Below are 12,562 nucleotides of genomic sequence, written 5' to 3'. Positions count from 1 at the left end.
CTCCCATTGTTGCCCCCAGGGCTTCTTTTAAGCAGGAACGCAGTTCCAGCTGGCTTGTTGTCAGGGGTGTGTGGCCTAATATGCAAATGAGTTCCTTCTAAGCTCTTTCTGCAAAAAGCCCTATGTGTGACAATGGTGACATCAGGGGGTGTGGCCTAATATGCAAATTAGTTCCCGATGGGATTTTTCTGCAAAAAGCTCTATGTGTAACATGGTGCTGTCAGGGGGTGAGGCCTAATATGCAAATCAGTTCCTACTGAGCTGTTCCTGCAAAAGCCCTATGTGTAACAGTGGTGATGTCATGGGGTGCGGCTTAATATGCAAACGAGTTCCCGCTGGGCTTCTTCTGCAAAAAAAGCGCCCCATGTGTAACAATGCCGGTGTCAGGGGGTGTGGCTTAATATGCAAATGAGTTCCTGCTGGGCTTTCCCTACCCCAAAAGCCCTGGTTGCCCCCCTTAGCCCCAAGAAGACAGCATCACCGCCCCAGACAGAGAGTTCCAACAATGAACAAGACGGTAAACCAGAAGGGGCGCCTGGAAGAGGAACCTGGAGAAAACAACCCTTCACTTCCGGCCTCAGCTCTATGGTGAACGTGGGGCTCAGGATGTGCGTCATTTCCGTCGCGCCCAGGGAGCCAAGATGGCGGCGGCGAGCCGGAGTGCTCTTTGGTTGCGGGGCTGGAGCGCGCTCCTCAGGTACCCGGCGGGTGGGCGGCCTGTGGCTCCCTCTTCCCCTCCGGCCGGGGCCTCTGCCTGGGGCTCCCGCTTCGCTTGGGGGAGGGATCCCTGCGGGGCCTTCTGCGCGGCCGCCCCCCGGATGGCCAGGCTGGCGGGCTTGGTGGGCCTTCCCCGGAGGCGGAGGAGCCAGGTGGGGTGGATCCGGGAGAGGGCGGGGCTTGGGGAGGGGAGGGGCTTCGGCATGGCACCGGGCCCTAGAGCCCACCCTTCCTTCAGAGCAGCCATTTTCTCCAGGGGGGCTGATCTCTGTAGCGGGAGATCAGTTGCAAAAGCGGGAGATCTCCAGGCCCCACTTGGAGGGTGGCAACCCTGGCTCTTCCTCTCTCGCTTCCTCCCGCCTCTCCTTCTTCCCCTCTTCTTCCTCCCTTGAAACCCTACGGGGGGAGGGTCGCCTAGGGTTGCCAGGTGTGTGTTGGAAAATACCTGGAGACTTTGGGGGTGGATTCAAGAGAGGGCGGGGTTTGGGGAGGGGAGGGGCCTCTGCATGGGACAAGGCCATAGAGTCCATCCTCCAGGGGAGCTGATTTCTGCCAGCTGGAGATCAGTTGGAAAAGTGGGAGCTCTCCAGGCCCCACCTGGAGGCTGGCAACCGTAGAAGGAGCACCATGGTGGGTCAAGGCTGAGGTGGGGAGTGCGCTGCCCAAGCACTGGTTCAGCAGCTTTGTGCCCACTTTATGGCTGTTTTTTTTTTATGCCCATTTTAATACTGGCTTAATATGGTTTCTAAAATTAATTTTAACAGTCTCAAGGTTCTCACATGTGGAAGGGCAGCATGCGGATATTGGAAGTGCTGCCCAGTCACTGCCAACTCGTAGCAACCCTGTTAATGACAAGCAATGGATGGACTCCATCCACAGCCCTCAGTTTGCAAGATCTGAGCAAGGCTGTTAAACGAGAGGGTGTTTTGCAGGTCATTCACTCACAGGGTCACCATAAGTTAGAAGTAACTTCCTGCCCATCGTTCTGTTTGCTGTTTCGGGGACGGGTCATGGCTCTGTAGCAGAGGATGTGTTTGGCATGTAGAAGGTCCCAGGTTTAATTCCCAGCATCTCCAGTTAAAAAGTTTGGTAGTAGGTGATGTGAAAGACTTACCCTAGAGAACTGCTGCCACTCAAAGTAGCACTGACTGATAGGCCAAGGGTGTGTGGCAGGTGTATAAAAGTTCTTTAATTGTGGCAGGTGTATGTATGTATATAAAAGTTATGAGTTTACTCTGAATGATGGTTTGAATCAGGGCTTTTTTGTAGAAGAAGCCCAGCAGGAACTTATTTGCATATCAGGCCACACCCACTGGCATCGCTATTGTTTCCACGGATTTTTGTAGGAAAAGCCCAGCAGGAACTCATTTGCATATTAGGCTGCACCCCATGATGCCAAGTCAGCCAGAACTGCTTTCCTGTGCGTTCCTGCTAAAAAAAATAAAGAAAAAACCCTGGTTTGAATGCTTGTTAAGATTTGGTTTTATTATATATGTAATTTGTTAGCTGTCTCAGTAGCCGTTGAGGACAAAAAGGTGGTGTATAAATTCTGAAAAACTGAATATTATCTGTTGAGGAACAGAATCTAACAAGTATAAAAGGGAAACTACTACTTTCATTTCCAGTTGCCCAACTTCCCTATGAGGTTGACGTTTATTGCTTTCTTGGTAACTGGGCCAAACACGTGGGATGAAACAAAATTAGAATTCCCCCAGATCAGAAGACACCAGTTTACATAGCTGAGAAATTGTGTAATGAACAGATGCAAAGAATGTAACATCTCAGTCAGGAAGGTAACATGATCAAAGTTGTCTGAGCTTTATATTTTGTATGTGATGCAGCAGGCAAGCAGATTATATCTCGGGTAGGTTCAAAAAATAAATCTCGTGCCTTTCTTGTGGATCTTCTGTAGCCATGTAAGAGAGAGGACCTACCCAGACCAGTTCTGTGAAATTGACAGGTCATTAGCTGAATTACAGTGCAGTACTTCAGTCTGACCCCACTGATTTCAATAGAGTAACTCTCCATAGGATAATAAGTAATACATTACAAAAGCTCCAAACAGGGAGCACAGCTTTGAGCATCCTCTGGCTCTCAGCTCTTTAAACCTTTCTTCTCATTGAGCATATGAGGTCGATGCTAACATACCATAGAGTTTTTGTTGTGGTTGCAAGAAGAGATTGTATGTAATGTGGTTTCAAAGGATACTAGACATAGAATACAAATGCCAAATAGTAGTAGTAATTTCATCTAGAAAAGTTGTATTATTACTTTATTAGTATTTATTACCCCTGGCTTCATATATACAATCCTCACCATCTTTAATGGTGCCACGCAAAATTGTCAGGGCAACTTAGCTGTGTCCTGTTTTTGAAAGGTATTTTTTCAGCTTAGGGGTGGCCAAACTTGCTTAACATAAGAGCCACATAGAATAAACGTCAGATGTTTGAGAGCCGCAAGACACGAACGTTAGATATTTGAGAGCCACAAGATAGGAAGGGAGGGAGAAAGAAGCAAATAGATGGGGGAGGGGGGGGAGAGAGATGGAAAGAAAGCAACTTTAACTTTAAATGCATTCCCCAAGCCAGCTGATGGGGCAGTGGGGGCTTCGAGAGCCACACAATATGTGTGAAAGAGCCACATGTGGCTCCTGAGTTGCAGTTTGGCCACCCCTGATCCAGCCTAAAGGTGCCGTGCTTCTTGAAGGGGAGAAGAAATTGAGACTTCCTGGCAGATTCTGTGGGGTTCAGGGCTCCAGATGTGCTGGATTCAGCCTCCTGAAGGGGGTTTGTTACCTGGCAGGTTTGTTACCTGGCAATAGGGTGCCCCTGTATCTAAAATGTCTGTCTCTTGTAGGCGGAGCTTTCCAATCCTGGCTGATGTGAGGACTCGCTGTGTCTCGGGACTGAGGGGCCCATGGAGCAAAGTGGCAGCGTTGGGGCTTGGAGTAACGCTCTCTGCCATTCCTATTGCACAGGTAACCCGGGGGGTGGGGTTTTGGCATTCAGTAACAGCACTGCAAAGGAGCACAGATTGACGTCAGGAAGAGAGAAAGCAGCTGCTTCATAGCATCGGAGTGTGGATGCTGTGAAGGTTTATTTATATTCTGCTCGTTTTGGTGAAGCAGCACTTCCTTGCCTCCGCCTTCCCTTTGACCCCTGAAATGCCGGGACAAATGACACCCTTCGCCCCAGGAATAGTGCGAGAGAGGAGTCAAAGTCTGTAACAGAAGCGGGGAATCAGGCAAAAATGGCCCTTCCTTTTGGCTAGTGGAAATTGTTGCTGGAGTCAATCCATCTCTGAACCTGATCTACCCCCCCCCCCGGTAAGGGTTATTGAAGGTATGGCCTTTGAAAAGTGCCAACAAGATATGTTTCCTTTGTTTTCTCAACGAGATTAGCTGCTCCCCTTCTCCCCAGTTTGGTGTAGTGGTTAAGTGCACAGACTCCTATCTGGGAGAACCAGGTTTGATTCCCCACTCCTCTACTTGCAGCTGCTGGAATGGCCTTGGGTCAGCCATAGCTCTGGCAGAGTTGTCCTTGAAAGGGCAGCTTGCTGTAAGAGCTCTCTCAGCCCCACTTATCTCCCCGGCAATGTTCCCTCTAAGATGCAGAGTCTTGTGAGCAAAAATTCTACTTTGTGAGCTCCTGGCATTAAAGTTGTGAGCTGCTGCATAAATTAGTTTGCTCTGGGGGCCATTTTTCCTGAGCTAAGACAAAAATGTGTGAGCTGGAGGCTAAAAATCTGTGAGCTAGCTCACGCAAACTCAGCTTAGAGGGAACACTGCTCCCAGGGGAGGAAGATAAAGGAGATTGTGAGCTGCTCTGAGACTCAGACAGGTGGGGTATAAATCCAGTATCATCTTTTTCTTCCTTCCAGCCGGAATCCCTCAATGCTGGATAAGTTGTTCAGCACTGCCACAAATCCTTTACTGGGCTTACCACCTAGGATTCCGCACCCGCTCCCTTTTGCTGCCAACTGCATATAACGTTTCCTTATCAGGAGCTTCTGAAAAGGTGGTGCCTTCAGAGAGCGACTTGACCGGTGCCTAATATTTGTCTTTCAGAAACACGACCCCAGCTTGCTTAGCAACGAAGCCTTGATCCGTCGAGCTGTCTCTTTGGTAACGGACAGCACCGGCACCCTGCTGTCTCAGACGACGTATGCACTAATAGATGCTCTCACAGAGTACACGACGGTAAGAGGCGCCCTGCCTGGTGGTTCCGGAGGAAACGCTGCTGTAAATGTTTAGCTGAGCAGCTGGCCTCTAACAGGATCTCCGTCCCCCTTGCAGGCCGTTTACACGCTGGTGTCCCTGTACCAGAAATACACGCATCTCCTTGGGAAGATGAGCACCAAAGAGGAGGATGCTGTCTGGCAGGTGATCATTGGCGCTAGAGTGGAGGTAAGCAAGCTGATCTGGGTGCACCTTGCCCTGCAAGATCTGGAGCGCTCCGGCTTGCAGTTGTTCCAAGCTAGATTCCTGCTCTGTTCAGAAGAAGGCGACGACATTGGAATTGTATTCCACCCTCCACTCTGAATCTGAGAGCAGCTCGCAATCTCCTTTATCTTCTTCCCCCATAGCAGACACCCTGAGAGGTGGGTGGGGTTGAGAGAGCTTTGACAGATGCTGCCCTTTCAAGGACAACTCCTGCGAGAGCTATGGCTGACTAAAGGCCATTCCAGCAGGTGCAAGTGGAGGAGTGGGGAATCAAACCCGGTACTCCCAGATAAGAGAGCTATGGCTGACGCAAGACCATTCCAGCAGCTGCAAGTGGAGAAGTGGGGAATCAAACCCGGTACTCCCAGATAAGAGATCTCTGGCTGACCCAAGGCCATTACAGTAGGTGCAAGTGGAGGAGTTGGGAATCAAACCTGGTTCTCCCAGATAAGAGAGCTAAGGCTGACCCAAGGCCATTCCAGCAGGTGCAAATGGAGGTGTGGGGAATCAAACCCGGTTCTCCCAGATAAGAGAGCTATGGCTGACCCAAGCCCATTCCAGCAGCTGCAAGTGGAGGAGTGGGGAATCAAACCCGGTTCTCCCAGATAAGAGAGCTATGGCTGACCCAAGGCCATTCCAGCAGGTGCAAGTGGAGGAGTGGGGAATCAAACCCGGTTCTCCCAGATAAGAGAGCTATGGCTGACCCAAGGCCATTCCAGCAGCTGCAAGTGGAGGAGTGGGGAATCAAACCCGGTTCTCCCAGATAAGAGAGCTATGGCTGACCCAAGGCCATTCCAGCAGCTGCAAGTGGAGGAGTGGGGAATCAAACCCGGTTCTCCCAGATAAGAGAGCTATGGCTGACCCAAGCCCATTCCAGCAGCTGCAAGTGGAGGAGTGGGGAATCAAACCCGGTTCTCCCAGATAAGAGAGCTATGGCTGACCCAAGCCCATTCCAACAGCTCCAAGTGGAGGAGTGGGGAATCAAACCCAGTTCTCCCAGATAAGAGAGCTGTGGCTGACCCAAGCCCATTCTAGCAGCTGCAAGTGGAGGAGTGGGGAATCAAACCCGATTCTCCCAGATAAGAGAGCTATGGCTGACTCAAGGCCATTCCAGCAGGTGCAAGTGGAGGAGTGGGGAATCAAACCCGGTTCTTCCAGATAAGAGAGCTATGGCTGACTCAAGGCCATTCCAGCAGCTGCAAGTGGAGGAGTGGGGAATCAAACCTGGTTCTCCCAGGTCAGAGTTTGCACACTTAACCACTACACCAAACCGGCTCTCGAGACTACTTTTCCCAGTAGCTAGTGCCAGCCCTTGGGTCTGTAGAAAAAGGGAAACCGATCAGTGACTTGCTGTCACGAGGGCAAATGAGAAGCTGCCGATGTTTGCTTGTTACGAACAGGATCGGGGTGTTTCTGACATGGCGTTTGGCTCTATTTAGGTGACTACAAAGAAGCAGGAGTATCTGAAGCTGGAGTCCAGGTGGAGGACGGCCTTGCGCCTTTCCGAGATGGCGGCGGAAGCAGCATACCAGTCAGGTATTGTGGACTGATGGGTGCCCCCGTGGTCCGAAGCCCACAGGAACCCACTTTTTCCTCATAGAGATCATGCTTAGCAAAAAGTTGTATTTCTTGGAATTGTGCCCCAGAAATTAAGGCCCTGGCCCACAGCTGTGTGCCATCCCTGCATGCATTTAAGTCTTCCTCTTTTTCGCTTCCAAGGCAGCTTGGCAAAGGCGTTTTTTTTTTTAAAAAGAAGAAATTACATTTCTGTGCAGGGCTCCCTCCTCCCACAAAAAACAAACACCTCCTGGGACAGGGTTTTCATTGCATAGGGTAGGGGTGTCAAACATGCAGCACGAGGGCCGAATCAGGTCCCTGGAGGGCTCCCCAAACAACTGGCTGCCATCTGCTTCCTTCTCTCTCTCTCTTGCTTCCTTTTGCATAACAGCTTGCTTTGCCAGGCTTGCTCAATCGCACAGGAGCCACCGAGCAAAGCTGTTTTCTCCGTTGGCTGAGGCTCCTCCCTTGGCAAGAAAGTGGGGAGGAATAGCTTGTTTTGCCAGGCTTTCTCAATCACACAACAGAGCTACCGATCCAAGCCTCTTCCTTCTATTGGCTGAAGTTTCTCCCCCTCCCGGTCCCCTGGGGAAGGAAGGAAAGAGCCAGAGCTTTCTTTGCCCAGTTCCCTGGATTGCATTGGAGAGATATAAAGAAAGCAACTTTTAAGACCAAACGCTGATGTTTTAAGCATGTTTTATTTTACGCTTTTTAGAAATCTTTGTGTTTCTCTGTGTCCTTTCTAAAGTTTGTATCTCTGCTACCTGGCATTGCATTTTATGACACGCCATGGCCTGGCCCGACAAGGTCTCATTTATGTCAGATCCGGCCCTCATAACAAATGAGTTTGACACCCCTGGGTTGTATATATATGGGTTTATTTTTGTATCAAGAAAGAAGCAGCGGCACACAGAATTGCAGGCAGGTTTTGCCCATGTGTGTGGCTTGAGCTGTGTGACTCATTACACCGCACTGCATGTGTCAAGTCGGCTGATTCAATAACGAGGCTTTGCTGATACAAAGTTTCTAGTTTATTGTTATCATTGTTCTCGACTGCAGGAAGATTGAAAGACTGTAGATCATACAGTAAAAGCAATCATATAAGGTACACATCAAAAGGATTCTTGAGGGAGGGGCACTCTGTGCAGGGCACATTCACACATTGATGTTACCATTTCGTTCTCAGGCCTGGCTTGGCCTTGAGCGTCTACCCAACACTCTGCCTGAGAAGGCTCCATAATCTCTTTCCCATATTCCCATTTCAAAGCAATACTACATAACAAAGGAGAGGGGGGGGGGTAAGGAGAGTTCAGGCTAGCAGCATTGGTATACAGTGTGGCTGTACCCAGGATACATCTCTCCTGAACCAAAGATTGAATGCAGGCTTGACCAGAGTTAAAGCAGACTTGACAGCATGTTTTCTGTGAGTGATACATCCGCAGCAAAGCCACGAAGCATCCAGGTCATACCAGAACTCTGCCGCGTGCTGCCGGGCGCCACTGTTCCCTCTAAGCTGCAGAGTCTTGTGAGCGAAAATTCTACTTTGTGAACTACTGGTATTAAAGCGGTGAGCTGCTGCATAAATTATTGGGCTCTGAGCTAAGACAAAAAACGTGCGAGCTGGAGGCTAAGAATCTCACGCTAACTCAGCTTAGAGGGAACACTGCTGGGTGCTCGGTTCCAAACACAGCAGGCGCGCAAAGCCACCCTGACTTTCACTTCCCCATTGCAGGAGCTGATCAAGCTTCAGTGTCTGCTCAAAACCACATCCAGCTGGTGAAGACCCAGGTGCAAGAGATACGGCAGCTGTCGCAGAAGGCGGAGACCAAGCTGGCCGAAGCTCAGACCGAAGAGCTCCTGAAGCTGAAGGAAGAGGAGCCGTTGCAGCCGGCCAGTCAACAGGCGAGTAGCGAGGCGGCTGAGGAAGCCTACCTTCGCGAGGACTGAAGCCTTGTGGACCACCTGCCGTGAGGATTTCACCACTAGTTCAGTCGCCGGATGGGGGGGGGGGGGGGGAAATTGATGCGCCAAAGTTGAAAATACTGGGATTGTGAGGTTACTGGCCAACTTTCCTTTGTTTGTTTGGATTAATTAGCTGCAGCCCCCAGACCTTGGGAGTTGGGCCTCTGATCTGGTGGGAAGCTGTTTATTTAAAAGCGCAAATGCGAAAGGAGCGGGTCGCTGCATTGGCGTTGTCAGAGGTGGAGAACGTGGCCTCGGAACGGCTAATAGCAGTGACTCAATAACATCCGTTGAACTCTCAAAACGCCTGGAGATAATTGTAGGTTTCAAGAAACCCAAGAGGGGCAGGGGCTTTTTATATCGGAAAACGTTTAATTGTTTTGTGAAGGGAATGAGGTCATGACGGGGAAGGACTGCACCGGAAACTCAAGACTTGAGTGGCGTTTCTTAGCCAGAAAATCAGTCTGGAAGATTGATTTCTCATTTGTTTGTTTTTTTTTCTAATTATGTGAACGCAGACTTATTTGCACCGAAACCTGTTTTTAAATAAAAGGCTACAAAAGTTAATATTTAATTGTGACTGAAAATGACTTTCTCTACCCAGTACTGCAGCACTGATAACCAGCTGCATGCCAAAGCGTGTGCCCCAGTGTGGAGTGACTTCTGCTTATGGTGAAGCCTCTTTTGGGACACTGCCGAGAAACCACAACAGTTGTCATGCTGCTGTTTGCCAGGAACATGGTGCCTTTGTTTTGTCTACCCCCCGCCCCCGGCCCGAAACCCGCACAGAAATCCCCACGTCCAAATATATAATAAGTTTCATTTTTACTGAACAAGCTATGATGCACAAATTGGAGTCTGTTGATCCTCTGGGTTTCTGTTAGCATTGACCTGCTAGAAAAGGAGCAGACCAGTGTGATTATTTTTAAACAGCAGTGAAGGGTGGGGGGTAATAAGGGAGATAGAACTGGAAACGCATGGTTGGCTCGTTAGAAATTTCCCATGGCTCCAGAGTTGTGCTTTTAACAGCTGCGATGCGTGTGCTGGATCTGACCTTTTTGGAACTGTTGAGATTTCTATTAAAACTGGAACCTTACAAACGTTGGCATGCTATTGTGTAAAGAAGGAAAGATTTTTATCCCCCACTTTGCTCTACTCTCAGGAGTCTTAAAGCAGCTTACAAGCACCTTCCTTTCCTTCTCCTACAACATGCGCCTCGTGAGGTTGGCGGAGCTGAGAGTCCAGAGAGAGCTGTGACTGGCCCAGGGTCACCCCGCTGGCTGCACATAGGGGAGTGAAGAGTCAAACCCAGTTCTCCATATTAGAGGCCGTGGCTCTTAGCCGTTATATCACGCTGGCACATATTGCTTAAATGACGGTGGTTTATACAGGGTAACGCTTGGATTTCAAGCCCTTTTGGGTGATCCTTGTGAGGGCCTTTGGCAAATACTGAATTCTACAAGCTCAGCGCTTTCCTCCTTGTGAACGAAAGCAAAGGCGAAGACTGCAAGTGAGCCAGCCTCCTGTGTATGGCTCCCAGAACATTTAGTCCTAGTCTGTATGTACTTAACTTTATGTAAGTGGTGTGGCACTACTTGCTTTTGAGAAATACAGCAACCAACAGTTTCTTTCCCAACCCCGCCTCTGTATTTATGAACAAACCTGGGTTGCAAGTGGATCCTACACCCCTTAAGCACCCTCTGCTTACTCTTCGGTATCTATTCCTTGCTCCAGTCGCACACTGCCAACGAGCTTCACAAAGAGAACGGCACAATAACAACAGTTGCTTTTCAATACGTTATTCGCAATGGAAATATTCCGCCCTGGACTTTGTGGTGCTTCAGCCGCACCAGTGCCAGCTCCGCTAACCAGCCCTGGGGAGGAGACCTCATTTCCAGGAGTTCCACTGCAAGTCAATTTTAATGTCATCTTTCCCTCCTTCCTGTGAAGCAGAAGAAGACTGCAGATTTATACCCCGCCCTTCTCTCTGAATCAGAGACTCAGAGCGGCTTACAAGCGCCTATATCTTCTCCCCCCACAACAGACACCCTGTGAGGTGGGTAGGGCTGAGAGGGCTCTCAGAGCACCTGCCCTTTCAAGGACAACTCCTGCCAGAGCTGTGGCTGACCCAAGGCCATTCCAGCAGGTGCAAGTGGAGGAGTGGAGAAGAAGACTGCAGAATTATACCCCGCCTTTCTCTGAATCAGAAACTCAGAGCAGCTTACAATCTCCTATATCTTCTCCCCCCACAACAGACACCCTGTGAGGTGGGTGTGGCTGAGAGAGCTATCCCAGCAGCTGCCCTTTCAAGGACAACCTCTGCCAGAGCTATGGCTAACCTGAGGCCATTCCAGCAGGTGCAAGTGGAGCAGTGGGGAATCAAACCTGGTTCTCCCAGAGAAGAGAACCATGGCTGACCCAAGGTCATTCCAGCAGCTGAAAGTGGAGGAGTGGAGAATCAAACCCGGTTCTCCCAGATAAGAGCCATGGCTGACCCAAGCCCATTCCAGTAGGTGCAAGTGGAAAAGTGGAGAATCAAACCCGGTTCTCCCAGATAAGAGAGCCATGGCTGACCCAAGGCCAATCCAGCAGCTGCAAGTGGAGGAGTGGGGAATCAAACCCAGTTCTCCCAGATAAGAGAGCTATGGCTGACCCAAGGCCATTCCAGCAGCTGCAAGTGAAGGAGTAGGGAATCAAACCCGGTTCTCCCAGGTAAGAGTACACACACTTGACCACTACACCAAACTGGCTCTCTTGACCACTACACCAAAGCAGACGTGGGATGGATGTCACATCGCATTTCCAATCCAACCGCTCTGCTTTCAGGAACGGAAAAAACCCAGGCTGCAGGGTTCTCTCTCCCGCCTCTGCCCCGCCCCACAAATCCACACGGAATTCTGGTACCGGAGGCAGCTTCTTTGAAAGAAAAGCACGCTATCAGAATCAGTGCTCTAAAAGGGAACTGCTGGAGAGCTTCGGGGGAGAACAGGTTGTGAGCCTCTGGGAACGACAGTGGAGGCAGCTTGCTTGCTCGTGCTGTAAGTCAGGGGTGGCCAACAGTAGCTCTCCATGGTTTTTTTTTTGCCTACAATTCCCATCAGCCCCAGCCATTGGCCACGCTGGCTGGGGCTGATGGGAGTTGTAGGCAAAAAAAAAAAACATCTGGAGAGCTACTGTTGGCTGCCCCTGCTGTAGGTGATGCAGCTCTCATTCTCACCTGCCCCCAAATAAATTTCAGCAAGAGAAAGCATAAGCTGAAAGGTTGTCCATTACTCTCCTGTAATGCAGAACAAAAGCCTTGCCTCGTGGATCACCAGGGCTTTTTTTGAGCAGGAACTCAGTTCTGGCTGGTTCGGTCAGGGTGTGGCCTAATATGCAAATTAGCTCCCGCTGGCCTTTTTCAACAAAGAAAAGCCCTGCGGATCGCTAATGGTTTTGCGCAGTAGCCTGACATCCTAAAAGCCCAGTCCAATACCAAGGACATTAGGCGCTTCGTCCGTATGGAACTGCACTGTGTGTGTAAATTAGCATGCAGTTTAGTTACGTGTGGGAAACTAGAGTAACTCCAAGATCCTACACCGTTCAGCATCTGTAGGTACGTGGGTAACTAACATGCAGATGTGATTTCTGATATGTGGCTGCCCAGTTTATTAACCATTCTGTGACTGGTCGCTGTACCAGATTCCTCGTCTGATGAATTGTGCTTAGAGAGCACACGAAAGCTTACGTTCTGAATAAAATTAAGTTGGTCTTAAAGGTGCAACCTGACTTCTATTTTGGTCACTGGAGAGAAGAAGATATTGGATTTATATCCCGGCCTCCACTCCGAAGAGTCTCAGAGCGGCTCACAATCTCCTTTCCCTTCCTCCCCCACAACAGACACCC

At 49.9% G+C, this 12,562-nt stretch overlaps 1 protein-coding gene across 1 annotated transcript; it reads left to right on the top strand.

The window, feature by feature from the left end:
* The first annotated feature begins 616 nt into the window (after positions 1 to 616).
* DIABLO (diablo IAP-binding mitochondrial protein) lies at positions 617 to 9,251 on the top strand. The gene is made up of 6 exons (XM_060249770.1): positions 617 to 697; positions 3,574 to 3,694; positions 4,784 to 4,915; positions 5,012 to 5,122; positions 6,598 to 6,694; positions 8,448 to 9,251. The coding sequence occupies exons 1-6, from the start codon at positions 642 to 644 to the stop codon at positions 8,660 to 8,662; spliced, it is 732 nt and encodes a 243-aa protein (XP_060105753.1). The 5' UTR covers positions 617 to 641; the 3' UTR covers positions 8,663 to 9,251.
* Positions 9,252 to 12,562: the final 3,311 nt, after the last annotated feature.

The sequence above is a fragment of the Heteronotia binoei genome, chromosome 11 (genome assembly GCF_032191835.1).
Source record: "Heteronotia binoei isolate CCM8104 ecotype False Entrance Well chromosome 11, APGP_CSIRO_Hbin_v1, whole genome shotgun sequence".
Taxonomy (NCBI): Eukaryota; Metazoa; Chordata; class Lepidosauria; order Squamata; family Gekkonidae; genus Heteronotia; species Heteronotia binoei.
The sequence above is the reverse complement of the archived record's forward strand: the minus strand, read 5'-3'. Positions and strand labels throughout refer to the sequence as shown.